This window comes from Mustela putorius, unplaced genomic scaffold (assembly GCF_011764305.1).
Source record: "Mustela putorius furo isolate JIRA1106 unplaced genomic scaffold, ASM1176430v1.1 tig00000139_pilon_pilon_pilon, whole genome shotgun sequence".
Classification (NCBI taxonomy): Eukaryota; Metazoa; Chordata; class Mammalia; order Carnivora; family Mustelidae; genus Mustela; species Mustela putorius.
The window spans coordinates 10,577,742-10,596,609 of NW_025421293.1; the positions used below are offsets into that span (position 1 = coordinate 10,577,742).

Genomic DNA, 18,868 nt, shown 5'->3' on the forward strand with positions numbered 1-18,868 from the left:
TAAAGCTTCCATCCCACAACGCAAGGGAAAGAAGAGTGTGTTAAACCCAAAGAATGAAGAAAGAAGGTAAGAGCAAAGAGTGGGTATCAAATTAAAAACTGAAAAATCTCAAGAGAAAATAAGTAACACCAAGACTGGCTCTTAAAGAATTTTCATGACATGGATACACCTGTAGCAAGACCGAAGACAAAAGAGAAAACATAAATCACTGGTACTGGGAGAAAGAGAGAACATCACTATAGATCCCATATAATATATATTAAAAGAATAACAAGAGACTTTTTTTTAAAAAACAAGTTCTTTTTTTAAAGATTTTATTCATTTAGGGCAGAGGACATGAATGGACATTTCTGCAAAGAAGACATCCAGATGGCCAACAGACACCTGAAAAAAGGCGCCACATCACTTGGCATCAGAGAAATACAAATCAAAACCACCATGAGATACCACCTGACACCAGTCAGAAGGGCTAAAATGAACAAGTCAGGAAATGACAGATGCTGGCGAGGATGGAGAGAAAGGGGAACCCTCCTACACTGTTGGTGGGAATGCAAGCTGGTGCAACCGCTCTGGAAAACAGCATGGAGGTTCCTCAAAAAGTTGAAAATAGAGCTACCCTATGACCCAGCAATTGCACTACTGGCTCTTTACCCTAAAGATACAAATGTAGTGATCCAAAGGGGCACGTGCACCCAAATGTTTATAGCAGCAATGTCCATGATAGCCAAACTATGGAAAGAACCTAGATGTCCATCAACGGATGAATGAATAAAGAAGATGTGGTATATATATACAATGGAATACTATGCAGCCATCAAAAGAAATGAAAGCTTGCCATTTGCAACGACGTTGATGGAACTAGAGGGTATTATGCTAAGCGAAATAAGTCAATCGGAGAAAAACAACTATCATATGATCTCCATGATATTAGGACATGGAAATGCAACGTGCGGGGTTTGGGGGGTTGGAAAAGAATAAATGAAACAAGATGATCGGGAGGGAGACAAACCATAAGAGACTCTTAATCTCACAGAACAAACTGAGGGTTGCTGGGGGGAGGGGGTCAGGAGAAGGGGGTGGGGTTATGGACATTGGGGAGGGTATGTGCTATGGTGAGTGCTGTGAGGTGTGTAAACCTGGAGATTCACAGACCTGTACCCCTGGGGCTAATAATACATTATATGTTTATTTAAAAAAATTTTTTTAAGATTTTATTCATTTATTTATTTCGTTTATTTGTCAGAGAGAGAGAAGAGAGCACAAGGGGGGAGAGTGGCAGGTAGAGGGAGAAGCAGTCTCCCCACTGAGCAGGGAGCCCCACACAGAACTCGATCCCAGGACTCTGGGATCATGACCCAAGCTGAAGACAAATGTATGACTTACTGAGCCACCAAGGCATCCCCAGGAGAGACTACTATGAACAACCTTGTGCCAATAAATTTCTATGCAATGGACAAGTTTCTTCAATAATACAAACTTCCAAAACTTATTCAAGAACATACAGATGGGGTGCCTGCGTGGCTCAGCTGGCTAAGCGTCCGACTCCTGATTTTGACTCAGGTCATGATCTTGGGGCCAAGAGATCAAGCCCCATATGGGGCTCTGCACTGAGTGTGGAGCCTGCTTAGGATTCTTTCTCTCCCTCTGCCAATGCCCCGTGCCCCACTCACACACCATGCCCTCTCTCCTGGAACAACAACACAAAAACAAACTAACGTGAAAAACTTCATTCACCACAATCCAGTGGGATTTATTTCTGGGTTGTAAGGGTGGATAGATATTTGCAAATCAATCAGTGTGATTCAGCACATCAGTAGGAGAAAGGGTGAGAACCACATGATCATTTCAATAGATGTAGGAAAAGCATTTGACAAAGTACCAACATCCATTCATGATAAGCACTTTGACAAAGTAGCTTTGAAGGGAACATAACTCAACATAATAAAGGCCACATATGAAAAACCCACAGCTAATATCTTCCTTAATGGGGAAAAAGAGAGTTTTTCCTCTACAGTCAGGATGTCCACTCTCAACACTGTCATTCAACACGTTACTAGAAGTGCTAGCCACAGTGACCAGACAACAAAAAGAATTTATAAAAGACATCCAAATCAGTAAGGAAAAAGTAAAACGTTCACTATTTTCAGATGACATGATATAGAAAACCCAAAAGACTCCACCAAAAAACTGCTAGGACTGATACATGAATTCAATAAAGCTGCAGGACACAAAATCAATCTACAGGAACATGCTGCATTTCTACGCATCTATAATGAAGCAGCAGAAATTCAGAAAACCCATTTACAATTGGAACAAAAATAATAAGATCCCTGGGAATCAACCTAACCAAAGAGGTGAAAGACCTGTACTCTGAAAACTGTAGAATTTGGTGAAAGAAACTGAAGATGACACCAATGGAAAGACATTCCATGCTCCTGGATTGGAAGAACATTGTTAAAATGTCTATACTGTCCAAAGCAGTCTACATGTTTGATGTAACCCCTATCAAAATACCAACTGCATTTTTCACACAGCTAGAACAAACAAGCCTAAAACTTGTATGGAACCACAAAGGACCCCAAAGAGCAATCTTGAAAAGGCAAAGCAAAGCTGGAGGCATCACAATTCTGAACTTGAAGTTATAATACAAAGCTGCAGTGATCAACACAGTATGGTACCAACACAAAAAGAAACACAATGGAACAGAAGAGAAAATCCAGACACAAACCCACAACTATACAGTCAACTAATCTTCAACAAAGCTGGAAAGAACATCCAATGGGGAAAGCCTCTTCAACAAATGGTGTTGGGAAAACGGGACAGCAACAGGCAAAAGAATGAAATTGGATCACTTTCTTATATCAACTCAAAAATAAATTCAAAATGGATTTAAGACCTCAGTATGAGATCTGAAACCTTAAAAATCCTATAAGAGAACACAGGCAGTAACCTCTTTGACATCAACCATAATAACTTCTTAGAGGATGGGTCTCCTGAAGCGAAGGAAACAAAAGCAAAAATAAAGTACTGGACTTCATCAAAATAAAAAGCTTCTAGGGGCACGCTGGCGGCTCAATGGGTTAAGCTTCTGCCTTCAGCTCAGGTCATGATCTCAGGGTCCTGGGATCGAGCCCCGCATCAGGCTCTCTGCTCAGCAGCGAGCCTGCTTCCCCCTCTCTCTCTGCTTGCCTCTCTGCCTACTTGTGATCCCTATTTGTCAAATAAATAAATACAATCTTAAAAAAAAAAAAGAGAATGAAATCTTACCATTTGCAAAGACACGGACAGAGCTAGAGAGCAAAATGCTCAGTGAGATAAGTCAGACGATGACAAATACCAGGATTTCACTCCTATGTGGCACTGAAGAAATAAACAAGCAAGGGGAGGAAGTGAGAGAGAAAGAGAGAGTCTCAAAGCAAGAAACAGATTCTTAACTATGGAGAACAAACGGTGGGTCACCCGAGGGAAGATGGTTGGAGGGAGGAGGCAAAGAGGTGACAGGGGTTAAGGAGATATTATTCGATTATGCAGATATTATGAGAACCACATACACTTAAACCATATAAAGCCTTTTTTTTTCTGTGCAGGAAATACACAGCTTCGAAGGTGTAGAGAACAGTCTCGGTCCGCACGGCGGCCGTGGGAATTACAGACTTGTCCGTGCCGGGACCTCGCCTGCGTGTAAGACCTTCAGAGAAACCTACATGATGACACGGTACGCTTAAAAGATGGTTTGGACCAGTAAATCATACTTTGGGGTTCTAGAGTTAGCAGAGCTTAGGTTTAGGTTATCGGAGGATATAGGGAGAGACCCACGTGCTAAGGAGCAGCAGGGTCCCCTCCTGGGTGTGTTGGGTTCACACGAGCAGGTGCCCTACCTGGACGCCCTTCTCCCACTGACCCGTGTACTCCTCGTTCGCCGTCAGCCACCTCATCCTGCCTTCCCCGTGGCGCATGTTGTTTTCCCACTGACCTTCATATATGTTTCCGGATTTGTAACTGGGACAAAAAAAAAATTGAAAATAATCAGTTATTTTTTAATATCATACTTCTCTTTAAGAAGACTTTCTTTTGGGGCACCGGGTGGCTCAGTGGGTTAAAGCCTCTGCTTTCGGCTCAGGTCATGATCTCAGGGTCCTGGGATCGAGCCCCGCATCGGGCTCTCTGCTCAGTGGGGAGCCTGCTTCCTCTCCTCTCTCTGCCTGCCTACTTGTGATCTCTGTCAAATAAATGAAGGAAAATCTTAAAAAAAAAAAAAAAAAGACTTCCTTTTAAGCTTCTTCTCTCGACACCTTTGAAGAAATCCAACCCTTGTGCCTGTAAGATCTCCCTGTGGTGTTATGATTAGTTAACATTTCTCCCCCAAAATAGAGTCAAATATTTTAAGAGTTGGCCTATCAGTTCAATTTAAAATCAAGAAAATGGGGCCACTGGGGTGGCTCAGTCAGTTAAGCATCTGCCTCTGGCTTAGGTCATGATCTCAGGGTCCTGGGATTGAGTTCCACTACAGGCTCCTTGCTTAGCAGGGAGCATGCTTCTCCCTCTCCATCTCCCTCTGCCCCTCCCCCTGCTTGTGCTCTCTCACTCTGTCAAATAAATAAATAAAATCTTTATTTAAAAAAATAAAAATAAAAAAATATAATCAAGCAACTATGTCAAGAGTCTTCATGATTAATAGAGAACAAAGACAGTTTCTACCTGTGAAAAAGCAAAACTGTTATTAAACCTCACTTAATATAATGTTTCTCTAAATTTTCCATAGAATATTTTCATCACTATGGACATTACATCAGGGTGAGTTTAAATATCGCACCCTACTTGTATAGAAAATATATTCCCTGGAAGTTCTACAACTTATCTTTTTTTTTTAAGATTTTATTTATTTATTTGAGAGAGAGAGCATGCGTGAGTGGCAGGGGAGAAGAAGCAGAGGGAGAGAGAGAATCTTAAGCAGGCCCCAGTGTGGAGCCTGACACGAGACCTGATCCCACTACCCTAAGACCATGACCCAGGCTGAAATCGAGCGCGGGACACTCAACCGACTGTGCCACCCAGGCACCCCTCTGCACCTGATCTTTAAGTTGCCGAAGTGAAAATTATTTGAGGGACACCTGGATGGCTCAGTGGGTTAAGCCTCTACCTTCAGCTCAGGTCATGATCTCAGGGTCCTGGGATCGAGTCCCACATCGGGCGCTCTGCTCGGCAGGGAGCCTGCTTCCCCCTCTCTACCTGCCTCTCTGCCTACTTGTGATCTCTCTGTCAAATACATAAATAAAATCTAAAAAGAAAAAGAAAGAAAGAAAGAAAATTATTTGGGCCCACATATGCACTTTTCACCCACACCCCGCATGTGGCAGTGGCGATACCTACCATCTGATCCCCCAGCCGTTTCTGATGTTGTATACCCAGTCCCCCTCATACCAGGAGGTACCCTCTTGATTGTAATAAATAGAGCCCTAAAATAAATAATATCGTTAAAAATCAAGCCTCATAAAACGAATGTTTATTAAAGATTTAAAGATAAATGAATTCTGGGAATCTTAACCATGCAGAAGTCAATGTCATCCTTGGGGCAAGACACCTAATCTGTCGTAGGTTTCTGTCTTGGAATCAAGAAGATGGGCAGGCAGCCCCCACGTGAGAATGAGACGTCACAGATCAATTCCTCGCTAATAACGAAGGGTCGCGTTAAGGCACGGAAGGACAACGTCTATCATGTTGAGTCTGTCCTATTCGGTAACACTGAGTCAAGTAAGTCCCTGAACAATCCTGTTCTGTTGTTATCTAAAGTGAGTAGTAGCACCTTCCGTATAAGTGAAGGTCTGTCTTCACCCCCCTTTTTTTTCTGAGAGAGAGAGAGAGAGAGAGAGCCCTTGCTTGAGCAGGGGGGGAGAGGGAGAGAAGCCCAAGCAGATTCCACACCCAATGCTGGGCTCAATCCCACAACCTGGAGGGGAGGAGAAGAACAGAGAACAAGATAAGAAAAAAAGAGAGAAGAGACAGGAAAGGAAGGGAAAGAGAGAACACAATGGGCAGAACAGTCTAGAACAGAGCAGACGGATGGTTGTAAGGGTAGACTGTTCCTTCTCTTACATTTTCCAAAAACAAGGCTACAGTACTTTCTCATCCCACACAGAAGCAAGACAGCAACGCCAGGAACAGCAGCCTCGCTCAGAAGTGAATGTCACGTGCGTGGCTGGCAAGAGGATTGCTTGGAACAGCTGCTCTGGGGAACAGTCTGGAGGTTCCTCAGAATGTTCAACATCCGGTTGCCGTGGTCCACTCCCAGGGTCATTTGCCAGAGAACGGAGAGCAAGTGCTCATAGAGACCCTCCCACGCACGTTCCTAGCAGCGCTATTCACAGAAGCCCAAAGACGGGAGAGAGCCCAAGTGACCATCAGTGGATGAGCGGATACGCAAAATGTGGTCCATCCATTCACTGGGCTACCATTCAGCCACGGAAAGAAATTAAGTACCTACACCATGGATGAATCTCAGAAATATGGGGTGAGTGAAAGAAGCCAGATACAGAAGGTCCCATACTGTAGGGCTCCATTCCTAGGAACCATCCAGAAGAAACATCCAGAATAAGTAAAGCCGTAGAGACAGAACACAGATAGGGGGCCGCTGGGGGGTCGGGGTGGGGAGTATCTGCTGAGTGGGCACAGGGTTTTATTTTGAAGTGCCGAGGACAAAGGTGGAAGTCGCCCAACACTGGGAGTGCCCGAAATGCCACCAAATTGCTGAGGTTAAAACAGTCTGTTTCATGTGGTGTGAATTTCTTGTCAATCAACAGAAAGTGAATCTACTTCCACAACGGCCCCCCATCTTCCACCCTCCATGTTTGTCCATCCTATCCGTGGACGGGAGTCACGGGGCTGCCTCACCCACCTTCCCGTGTCTCTTGCCGTGACACCAGTGGCCGATGTAGGACACGGGGTACGTGCCGCATGTGAACATACCAAATCCTTGCCTCACGCCGTGTGTCACTTCTCCTTCGTAGGTGCTGCCATCCGGCCACGTGTACACGCCGTGGTTCATGGGGATGTTCTTCACAAACTCCCCCTAGGGCAAACCAGCCCAGAGAGTGAGAGAGACAGAACACAGGGAGAGACCCCTACTCCTGGGGACAGCTTGAGATGCCTCCTTGATGACTGGGAGCTATTCCCCGTCTCTCTTCCCTGGAAACGGTGGTGTAGCTCCTCCCACCCCAGTTTCCACCCACCTCCTTCCTTCTCGACACACGCCCTCCTCTCTCCCCTCCCCTCCCCTGGGCGGAAGCCCCAGCAGATTAAAACAGCCAGAAGCTGTGTGTAGACAAGGCTCCAAGAGGCAAACAGGGCACACGGAAAGATGCTGGTTTCTGATCCTGGCCCTGGGCGCGTGTGCATCGTAGCACCCAACTCGAAGGAGGCTTACTGCCCTGACTTCCAGTGTCCTCTCCAGGGGACTCCAGGGGACTCAGGTGACAAGCCCAGCTTGAGGATCAACTGATGGAAACCCTTCTTCCCACTTACGGTTCATCAAAATATTCTGCAGACACATCAGCCAACCGCCTGCCCCGTGAGTGCTTTCTGGGGAATCTGTGCTGCTTGGAGCCAGGACATCAGCCCTGAGCCACCGGGTTCTCTCACTGGAACAAGAACTTGCTGGAGGAGGCAGGCAGCCCGCGGGGAGAAAGGGACAAGGCAGCCTGGTCTGAACACTGGCCGGGTCCCACGAGGCCAGCTGACCGCCCTATGACACCTCAAATTCTTCCCATAAACCCTTTGATCTAGGTTGGCGTGGAAGGGTCCGTGCTACAGGAGGGATTTCTGCCTGCAAGCTGCCAGAAGTAAACCAAGGTGCACAGACCGGAAGTCAGAGTGTTGAAGGGGGAGAGCTTCCCTGGGAAGGGTAGCCCCAAACTGCCATATCCTCGGGCTCCCCTGTGCCTCCGTGACTCACCTCCCACTGTGCAGCCCCGGTGAGCTGCCCAGCTGGCCCAAACCTGCCTCAGTTTCCCTCACTTGGCTGCTACTTGACTATGTGCATCATGGGCACGTGCTTTAAATATTTTCATTTTACCCCTTACAAACGCCATCATGAGCAGCCCTGCGGTCGCAACGTCTAGAAGAGCCTTCTAGCCGTCCATTGAAAAACGCACATTCCTTTAAACCAGAAAGATGGCTTGAGGGAGACCCACAACAGAGGAATGAAAGCAGCCAGTAAAAACAACTTGAGCTGGCTGGATGGGTATGGTTTGACCTCCACCAAAATAAAGGTCCAGAAGAGAATGTGTAATGGACTACTGGTTTTGTAAAGAGTGGGAGAGAGGCCGAAAACAAGTACACACAGAGAATACACAGAGACTTCTAGAACGTACAGATGAAATGGGTAATGATCACCAGGAGCCCATGTGGGAATGAGTCACTTTTCACCTATAGTCTCTGGGTCTGCGGACTTTTTTTTTAACCCACATGCTGAGTTACTTTTATGAAATTAGCATGTTTCATTGTGGGAAGGTGACCGTTAAGTTCACCAATTACAGTTTAACACCATAACGTATTACGTGCTTTACCTCATATTTTAGTCCATCGGCCCAAACGTAAGTCCCTTGTCCGTGCATGAGCCCTTCCGAAAACATACCCTTCAAAAGAGAACGACAAAGCCTTAGGACCAGGCCTTTGAGTCTACATAACGCCTGCCACTGTGGCTTCAGTTCTTAGGATGGAGGCTTATCCCCCCTTTCATCTGCATGAAATGCTGGTCCAAATGCCCCCAAACGTACACACATCAGCCCTATGCAATGGTTAAACTTGAGCTGTAAATTCAGACTATACCTTCCTCTCCTAATTAAGCAGTGAAAAATGCTGGCATTCAAAAGAATTCATATACTTTGGGTTGTGCACATCACAGTGTAAGGATTTTTGTTTTTTAATTATGGAAACTAGATAGACCTAGTAAAAACCATTATCGGGATATTAGCAACTACTCCATTTGTAAATTTCATGCCTGTCCATTTCCCCGAACTGGGATTTATCCGTGTGGGTGTGTCTGTGTATATCCATGAATATGGATTACTCATGTATGTGTGTGATCTACAGCTGTCAATATCGTCCGTTTACATTTAGTGTCTGCTGCTAACATACAGGAACTAGTCACTAACGACTCAGCACACCTGGATGTCTAAATGCTATCCGAGGAAAGAAGGATAAGGACACGTCCGGTTCTCCCCTGGGATCACCTGGTTAGAGGCGGGGTGCGTGGAGGGAAGACGCACCCTATGTAAACAGCACCCAGCACCCTGATTCCGTGGTTCTCAGACTCTACCATGCTTCAGAGCCACCTGGGGATTGTGAACACACCAATGCTGGGCCCACCCCTGAAATTCTGATTCATCAGCAGGTCTGGGATGGGGCCCGAGAATCTGCGTTTTGAAAAAAATCTCCAGGTTGGTCCCCCAGTGCACACTTCTCCAGAGAACTGTGGCCCCAACTCACTAGCAAGAAGACACGTCGTATCATCAGCCCCGGGTTCACGTGGGCTCACGACAGGCAGGTGAGGACTGAGGAACACGTGGGGCCGCCAGTAGTTTTCCAACTCTCAGCTGGCTCGTTTGTGATTATGGAATCGATGAGAGTCACAACAACCAGCGTTTTGACAAACTAGACTAGAAAGGGTCACGCTGCCTCTATGTGGTAAGGGCAAAGGTTTCAACGAAATGTTTGGTTTCATTGTCTGCCTTTAGGGGGTTAGGATCTACATCCGTGGCAAACCCGTGGTCTCATGACATGAGGCCTGAGGCTACAGAGTCATTCTGCCGGGTGGGGCGCTCTCACAGTTTAAAGGAGATGCTCCAGAAATGGAGGGTGTCTGTCCCCGCATGAACGGGGAGGGCGAGGCCAGCAGGCCAGGCTTGAGCTATATGGGTGACTAAACCAAGTACCTCTGGGGGAAGTGGGAGCTGATGCCGCGTCCACAGAAGCCTGGGGTGGGCTGGTGCCACGTGATCCAGACCTGGGGGTCGTGTTGAAAGGCAGCAAGGCTGCCTTTGGCACCACGGCGCTCAAAGAGGATTCTGATCAGAACGTATGCAGCCGCTTATTTCCAAACTGGCGAAGGCCAGACGGGACAGTCGTCTTAGGGAATATCATTCAGCCATAATAATGGCCTTTTTTAGGAGCTTTTATGACCCAGGAATAAGGATATGTTATATGTTTAGTGTGGGGAAAAGAAAAAATCAGGGCACAGAAACCCACGCTCTAGGACCCCAACCGCAACAATCTGTTCTTATTATAAGCACGTGTTTCTTTGATAATCCGAAATATTACTATTATTAATTATTATCATTAATATAATCACGATGAGTGATGGCAAAAAAACGAAAACACCTCAAAAGTATCTAATAATTATGGTATAGTATTGAACAGTAAATCAGAACACCATGCAATATATATATATATTTCTATACTATATAATTATATATTTATATACTCTATAATTAGATAATATATGATATAAAATATGGTATAAATAAAATACAGAATAAAATACAGTATAAATAAAATATATTTTCTATTTATAGAGGAGGAAATGGAAGTTAGTGGGAGTTAGAGAGTTTACATGAGGAAGAGTTTCAGTTTGGGAACACGAGAAGTTCTAGAGCCGGATGGTGCGGAATGCAGTTAATGTTACTGAACTGTACACTTAAAAATGGTTACAATGGTAAATTTTAGGTACGTTTTACCACGAAATATTTAAGTTATGAAAAGCATGCAGCAATACGGCAAAGTATTCATAAGTGAGAAAAGATCCACGATCTTACCTGCAAACTCTACAGGCCCATGTGAATGCGGATACTTCCATTCAAGGAATAAAAGGGACACACGGCATACTCAAAATACTTACTGGGAACAGAGGACCATCCTGGGATTTTCCTCGTCCGTACTTACTTTAGTCACCTTAATGTTGTTTGTACAATAAATAAATATCAGGAATAGAAAACAACCTAAAATGACAACTTCAGGGGCGTCCGGGTGGCGCAGTCATTACGCATCTGCCTTTGGCCTAGGTCATGATCCCGGGGTCCTGGGATCCAGTCCTGCGTCGGGCTCTCTGCTCAGCGGGAAGCCTACTTCTCCCTCTCCCTTTGCCTGCCACCCTCCCTGCTTTGTACTTTCTCTCTTTCAAATAAGTAAAATCTTGGGATGGCTGGGTGGCTCAGTTGTTTAAGTGTCTGCCTTTAGCTCAGGTCATGATCCTGGGGTCCTGGGTCTCTCTCTCTCTCCCTCTTTCTGACAAATAAATAAAATCTTTAAAAATAAATACATACAATCTTTTTTTTTAAGATTGTATGTATTTATTTGACAGAGAAAGAAATCACAAGGAAGCAGAGCAGCAGGCAGAGAGAGAGAAGCAGGCTTCCTGCTGAGCAGAGAGCCCGATGTGGGGCTCAATCCCAGGACCCAGAGACCATGACCCGAGCTGAAGGCAGAGACTTAACCCACTGAGACACTCAGGCGCCCCAGTAAATATAATCTTTTAAAAAATGATGACTTCAGTTGTATGGAGCCATGTTTCTACCTTAGAATAGGTAATCGAAGTAAAATCAGCATTAAATACTTCTAGCTTCTTCTGAAGAATCAGTGGACTTTCCTGAAGATACAAATCTAAAACTCTCACCGAACATTCTAACCTTCCTCCCTGCCCACTCCCGAAATGTGTCACTCACGTGGTAGGTGCAACCTCCTTGAAAGACCGCAAAGCCTTCTCCCTCATATAGTCCACGGACTTTTTCCCCTTCATAACTACAAAGAAATACAGCAATGAGTGGCGTAAGCAAACCTAAGTGACAGCGGGTTAAAGTCATAATTAACATCGGTGAAGAAGTACAAGTGATCTCTCACGTTATTCACTTAACACATGTTCCCTGAGGTGCCACTGTACACCGTTCCAAGCACTGGGCTGGTGCCATGAACAAGCGGTCAGGGCAGAGGCCTCTCAGAGGACTTGGGAGCTGTACTGAGACCCACAGGTCATGAAACAAACAGCCTTATGAAGAATCCTGGGGAAAGGGAGCAGCAAGTACAAAGGCCCTGGGGCAGGTAAGAGCCTGACAGCTCAAGTTCAGCCCACAGAGGGAAAGGAAGCCCAGCTGGGGCACAGGACAGAGGGAGGAGAGGAGACAGAGGCTCAGGGGCTGCAGGAAAATCCAGAGCTCGAGGAAGAACCTGGAGAAGGCTGTAAGAGAGGATTTGGCCAAGGTCAGAGTTAGGTTGTAAAAAGAGCACTCTGGCTGGCTCCTGTGTGAAGAGATTGTGCAGAGAGCTAACAACGAGGAGGAAAGAATGAAAGAGGGTAGAGATGGAAGTTGATGGTTTATTCTGGACCGTGTCTGTCTGGAGTGATGAAAAAGTTCTGGAAATTGATAGTGGTGATGGTTGCACGACAGGGTGAGTGTACTTAATGCCACTGAATTGTACACTTAAAATGGTTGAAAAAGGGGCGCCTGGGTGGCTCAGTTGGTTGAGCAACTGCCTTCAGCTCAGGTCATGATCCCGGACTTCCAGGATCGAGTCCTGCATCGGGCTCCCTGCTCCGTGGAGAGTCGGCTTCTCCCTCTGACCTTCTCCTCACTCATGCTCTCTCTCACTCATTAAAAAAAAAAAGGATAAAAAAGGAAATTTTATGTGTATTTTTTAAAACAGTTTCCACCCCCAGGACAGAGCCCAGTGTGGGGCGTGAACTCGTGACCCTGAGATCAAGATATGAGCAGAGATCACGAGTTGGACATTTCACCACTGAGCCACCCAGGCACTCCCTAGTTTATGTGTATTTTACTCTGACAATTTTACAGTTTTTCTTTTAAAGGTCTATTCTAGACATGGGACCAAAAAGCCTTGCAGATGTGCTGGCTTTGGGGAAGTGGGGATTGAGGACAGCATGCAGATTTTGAGTTCAGAACCAGGTGGATAATGTGTGATTTGGGACCTCACTCAGCTCTACACTCTGGGGTAAGTGAGGTGAAAACCAAAAGGACAGGGGACAACCATGACCAAACTGGGCTTCATCCAAGAATCCAAGGAAGATTCGATGGCAGAAAGTCTACAAATACAACTCATGACATCAACAAATCAAAAGAGAAAGACCATACATTTATATCAAGATGCCAGGAAGGTGTCTTATAGAATTCAGCAATCATTTCTATAATGATGCAAGGAAACTACCTAAACATAAGAGACGATTTATGCAAAAGGGCCAGCATCTATGATTTTCGCAAGTGAAATACTAAAATCAACGCTCTTAAATTCAGGAACATGAACAGGATGCCTGAAATTCCCACCAATTACTCATCACTTCATTTGTCCTGAGTATATAGCCCTTCAGTAATGAAAATGAATAAAGAAAATGTCAAAAAGTTTTTTAAAAGTCCCAGTAGCTCCATTCAGTGGTATCGACACCTCCCATCGCTCCCAAGACACATATGTGTTTCGCGGTGCTCTTGGCCTGGATCTGGACCCTCTCTGTGTCAGGATATTCAACTCCTCTCATTCCCACATTAGGGCAACCCCAGGCTCAGCTTCCCTGAACTAAGTCAGTGGCCACTGCTGAGAAACTCTGCTGAGTTGCTCTAGGAAGAGCCCAACGTAGAACACAGAAGCACTGACTACACAGACTGCATTTCTTGCTTCTTAATATCCTTCTGCAGTGCTCACCCAGAGCTGGCACAGGTAATTCATTAATAAATGGCCACTGACAGAAATCAGTGGCACTTCCATACACCAGTAATAGCAGAAAGAACAATTAAGAAAATAAATGGGGCACCTGGGTGGCTCAGTGGGTTAAAGTCTCTGCCTTTAGCTCAGGTCATGATCTCAGGGTCCTGGGGTCAAGCCCTGCATCGGGCTCTCTGCTCAGCGGGCAGCCTCCTCCCCTCCCCCACCCCACCCCACTGCCTGCTTATGATCTCTGTCAAATAAATTAAAAAAAAAAAAAAAGGGCACCTGGGTGGCTCAGTGGGTTAAAGCCTCTGCCTTCAGCTCAGGTCATGATCCCAGGGTCCTGGAATTGAGCCCCACATCAGGCTCTCTGCTCAGCAGGGAACCTGCTTCCCCCTCTCTCTTTGCCTGCCTCTCTGCCTACTTGTGGTTTCTCTGTGTGTCAAATAAATAAATAAAAATTAAAAAAAAAAAGAAAAAGAAAGAAAACAATTCCATTGATAATTGCACCAAAAACAATAAAATATGTAGAAACTCAGCTGAAGTGTGAGAGACCCGTTCTCTGAAAACTACAGAACACAGGTGAAAGAAATTGAAGGTGATACAAACAAATGCAAAAACATTCCATGCTCCTGGATTGGAAGAACAAACACTGTTAAAGTGGCCACACTACCCAGAGCAATCTGCGGATTCAACGCAACACTGATCAAAGTGCCAACAGCGTTTTTCACAGAACTGGAACGAAAAATACTGAGCTTTGTATGGAACCACAAAAGACCCTGGATAGCCCAAGCAATCTTGAGAAAGATGAACGGAGCTGGAGGTATCACAATCCCAGATTTCAAGATATACTACAAAGCTGTAGTAATCAAAACAGTATGGTAGAGGGGCAAAAGTAGACACATAGATCGGTGAAATAAAATGGAGAGCCCAGTAAACCCACAGCTATATGGTCCATTAATCTACAACAAAGGAGGCAAGAATATACAATATGGATAAGACAGTCTCTCGACAAATGGTATTGGGAAAACTGGACGGCAATTTGCAAAAGAATGAAATTGGACCACTTTCTTACAATGTACATAAAAATAGACTGGAAATGGATTAAAGATCTAAGTGTGAGACCTGAACCCATCAACCTCCTAGGAGAGAGCCCAGGCAGTAAATTTCTCTGACATCAGCCACAGCAACATTTTTCTAGATAGGATTCCTCAGGCAAGGGAATCAAAGGCAAAAATAAGTTACAGGAACTACTTCAAAATAAAAAGCTTTTGCATAGCAAAGGAAACCATCAACAAAACAAGGCAACCTACTGACTAGGAGAAGATCCTTGCAAATGATATATCCAAAAAGGGGTTAATGTGTAAGATACATAAAGAACTCATACAATTCAACACCAAAGATACAAATGATCCCATTGGGGCACCTGGGTGGCTCAGTGGGTTAAAGCCTCTGCCTTTGGCTCGGTTCATGATCCCAGGGTCCTGGAATCCAGCCCCACATCAGGCTCTCTGCTCAGCAGGGAACCTGCTTCCTCCTCTCTCTCTGCCTGCCTCTCTGCCTACGTGTGATCTTTGTCTGTCAGGTAAATAAATAAAATCTTATAAAAAATTAAAAAAAAAAAGACACGTGGCTTCTGCCCTTGCTCTTTCTTGGATTACTCTCTGGGGAAGCCAGCTGCCCAGGGAGCCACTCTGAAAGCAGACCGAGCAGCCAGCCAAGCCTTCGGATGATGGCATCTAGAGTCCCATCTCGGCTGGACCTCCAGACATCCTAACCCAATACCATCCAGCTAAGCTGCTCCCTGATTCTTGATCCCCATCAACTGTGTACAGTCACGTTTGTCTTAACGATCACATTCTGGGGTGACCTGTTACAAGGACAGATTACCAATCCAGGGAGTGATGGAAACAATTAGGAAGGCAGATCTCAAATCTTTTTTTTTGGAAATGAGGCCAACAGTTCAGTGAAGCGATAACGAAGAGGCAAAGCAAGCATCAGAGAAAAGGCCTAACGAGAGAAGCAGAGAGAAATAAAGAAATACAACATCACAGGGAAGGGGGAGAACAGCCTGGAGAGGTAGGAAATGGTAGCACCCATCCGGAAATCAGAGATCAACGGAGAAGCCAATGGCTTGACAAGTAGCGACATGGAAGCTTCTACGGGGTGTGATTTCCCCAGTTAAGAACCAGAGGCTCAAGGCACCTGGGTGGCTCAGTCGGTTAAGCGTCTGCCTTCAGGTCAGGATCTCAGGGTCCTGGGATTGAGCCCTGCATTGGGTTCCCCACTCAGTGGGGGTCGGGGGGAGTCTGCTAGTCTGCTTCTCCCTCCCTTTTTGCCCCTCTCCCCGCTTGTGCTCTCTTGCAGTCTCTACCTCTCAAAAATAAATAAAATCTTAAAAAAAAAAAAAAAAAGCAGCAGCAGCTGAGGCTCAGAAAAGTTCAATGACAGAGCTGCTGTCACAGAGCTAAGATTCCGATCCCGATCTCATTTCAAGTCCTGCAGTCTTTGGTTTGGGACACCGCGCGGGGGGGGGTGGGGCTTGAAGTCCAGTGGATGATGTCCAGTAGGGAGTTAAAAATTTGAACATCAAACTCAGGAGAGGGACCTAGATTTTTATAGTCATGGCAGGGGTGCAGGGGGGCAGGGGGGAAACATGGAAAGCTACAATAAGAAACCAAGGAGAGGGCGCCTAGGTGGCTCAGTGGGTTAAGCCGCTGCCTTCGGCTCAGGTCATGATCTCAGGATCCTGGGATCGAGTCCCACATGGGGCTCTCTGCTCAGCAGGGAGCCTGCTTCTCTCTCTCTCTCTCTCTGCCTGCTTCTCCATCTACTTGTGATCTCTGTCAAAATAAATAAATAAAATCTAAAAAAAAAAAAAAAAGAAAGAAAAGAAAAAGTAACCGCAGAGAGAGAGAACAGAGAGCAGAGAAAGGGGAACGTGGAAGACATAACCCATTAAAATCACCTTTCAACTATGATTTTGGTGAGAATGGGTTCTTCGTAGTGAGTGGCGTCTTCATTCTGCTGGTTCTGTTTGGACTCTCTTCGGGGTCCCAATTCGATGGACTGCTTTTCCATTGCTGGGACAGCACCATGGGACATCTCTTGCCTTGCCGCACTGCCATCTTGTTTGGCTAATTCTGGGTAATCAGAGAGAGAGGAGGGGGAGCGGGCAGACTTATCTCCCTTTTTGTCTGCTCTTTTCTTTTCCTTCACCATTGTCTTTAGAAGTCCTCACGTTCACTTTACTGTTTGTTTCAAAGTGATGATCAGTTTCACCTGAAAAATAAAAATTCTCTCTCTAAACACTTGCAGGTTTCCCTTGTAGTTAACATTTCAGCTTTGCAACCTGATGTCATGGTTGTTTTCCTCCTAAAGCTTGAAAAATTACTGTCAATTAACTGTCAAGTATCACCCATTTCTAGAAAGATCTCCTCAGTTGTCCCTAACACTTATTTAAAGCTGGAACCACCGGGAAGCATTTCTCTTCAAATACTGTCCCAGCAAGAAGGTAATCTGATACATGAGAAATGGCCGCTTAGTCCCTAAGTTTCTCCATGCTGTCAATCAATATTTTTTAAATCATTAAACCTTTCATTTCTTTATTTTTAAGGTTTATTTATTTATTTGACACAGAGAGAGAGATCACAAGTAGGCAGAGAGGCAGGCAGAGAGGGAGGGGGAAGCAGGCTCCCCACTGAGCAGAGGACCTCAATCCCAGGACCCTTAGATCATGACCTGAGCCAAAGGCAGAGGCTTAACCCACTGAGCCTCCCAGGCACCCCAATCAATACTTTAAAAGCCCATCTCTCAGGGTGCCTGATGGCTCAGGTCTGCCTTCAGCTCAGGTCATGATCCCAGGGTCCTGGGATTGAGCCCGGTGTCAGGCTTCCTGTTCAGCCAGGAGCCTGCTTCTTCCTCTCCTTCTGCAGCTCCCCCTGCTTATGCACTCCTGCTCTGTCCAGTAAATAAATAACATCTTAAAATAAAATAAAATCCCATCTCTCAGTACATTGGCAGGGCAAAGTTCTCAAGAGCTGGATTCGGGCTCCTGAGGACACCTTACAGCTGCGTGTTCTTGAGCACTCGAATCTCCTTCTGCTTCAGATATCAAACAGATATAACAGTGCCTCGTCTCACTTTAAGAATTGCACGAAACAATGCACAGAAACCCCCTACAGTTTGGAGGTTCAGTACAGTACAGCACACTACCCAGGATGGGGTGATTATCATGTCACTTTCCTGTTTTTGAACTTGAAATCATTGGCTGACTATACCCTATGCCAGACAGAGTGTCTCCCATGCCAGAAAAGGAACGGTGTGATGTGTGCCCAAGGTCACAGAGCTGGGGGGTGTGTCCCCAAAGCCCTAGTTTTCATGGCCTCCCAAACTGGCCCCACTGAAAGCATCTCAGAGATGAGTCCTGCGGTGCAGAACAAAGTCTAGTCCCTCTTCACACCCCACAGCTTGGATGGCATCCTTTGGACACCTTTGGACACCAGCTCAACCCACCTCTAAGCTTTGCTCTCACCAACAGGACCCTGCTTTTCTCTTCCTTCAAAGCCCCACGACTCTTTCCAGCCCCCACCCGATCACTGTCTCTCCCGTGAACCCCAGCTGAGTCTTTGCTACATAGATAGGCGTCTTCTGGTCCCGTCAGTAAAATCTGACCTACAAACAAGGCAAATCTCGTTTCTCAGGGTGTTTCCCCCACTAACTTTGACGTTGTGTTCTCCCAGGGCGTGAGGTCTCAGGACCGTGATTTACTCATTAGGCAACACAAAAGGAGCGCGCCCTGAGCCTGGGGTTCCCCACGAACCTCCTGTCCACCGCACCTGCTCAGGTCCTGGGGATCGCGACCGCCTGGCCGAGGAAGAGCCGGACCTGGCCGTCACGTCTGCGGTGGCGCACGCAGGACCGCCGGCGGGGCGCTCACCTGGCTCGGGACCACCGGGGGCTCAGCTAGGCCTGGGCGGAGGGGTGGCGCGGGTAGCGGAGCGTCGGGACTCGGGCGGTTCTCCAGGCAACCGCGGGCCCCGCCCCGCCCGCCCCGCCCTTAAAGGGACCGCCGGCTGCGCAGCCGCCGAGCATCAGGGCTCAGCGCTTCAGGTCCGGGAGGCCAGGTGGCAATCTGGAGCTGGACGCACCTGGACCCGGGTTCTCC

At 46.3% G+C, this 18,868-nt stretch overlaps 1 protein-coding gene across 4 annotated transcripts in view; it reads right to left on the reverse strand.

Moving 5' to 3' along the window:
* LOC101674498 (radial spoke head 10 homolog B) overlaps positions 1 to 18,726 on the reverse strand; it is a 50,763-nt gene extending 32,037 nt beyond the window's left edge. For 2 of the 4 annotated variants that reach the window (XM_045075117.1, XM_004774966.3), the window contains exons 1-7: positions 18,540 to 18,721; positions 16,670 to 16,983; positions 11,715 to 11,790; positions 8,562 to 8,630; positions 6,893 to 7,066; positions 5,371 to 5,456; positions 3,879 to 3,999 (exon numbers count right to left, since the gene is read on the reverse strand). In XM_045075117.1, the coding sequence (XP_044931052.1) occupies positions 3,879 to 3,999; positions 5,371 to 5,456; positions 6,893 to 7,066; positions 8,562 to 8,630; positions 11,715 to 11,790; positions 16,670 to 16,923 (780 nt within the window). In that variant the 5' untranslated portion in view covers positions 16,924 to 16,983; positions 18,540 to 18,721. Of the gene's footprint in view, positions 1 to 3,878; positions 4,000 to 5,370; positions 5,457 to 6,892; positions 7,067 to 8,561; positions 8,631 to 11,714; positions 11,791 to 16,669; positions 16,984 to 18,523 lie in introns of all 4 variants that reach the window. The other 2 variants (XM_004774967.3, XM_013047112.2) reach the window with 2 other exon arrangements.
* Positions 18,727 to 18,868: the final 142 nt, after the last annotated feature.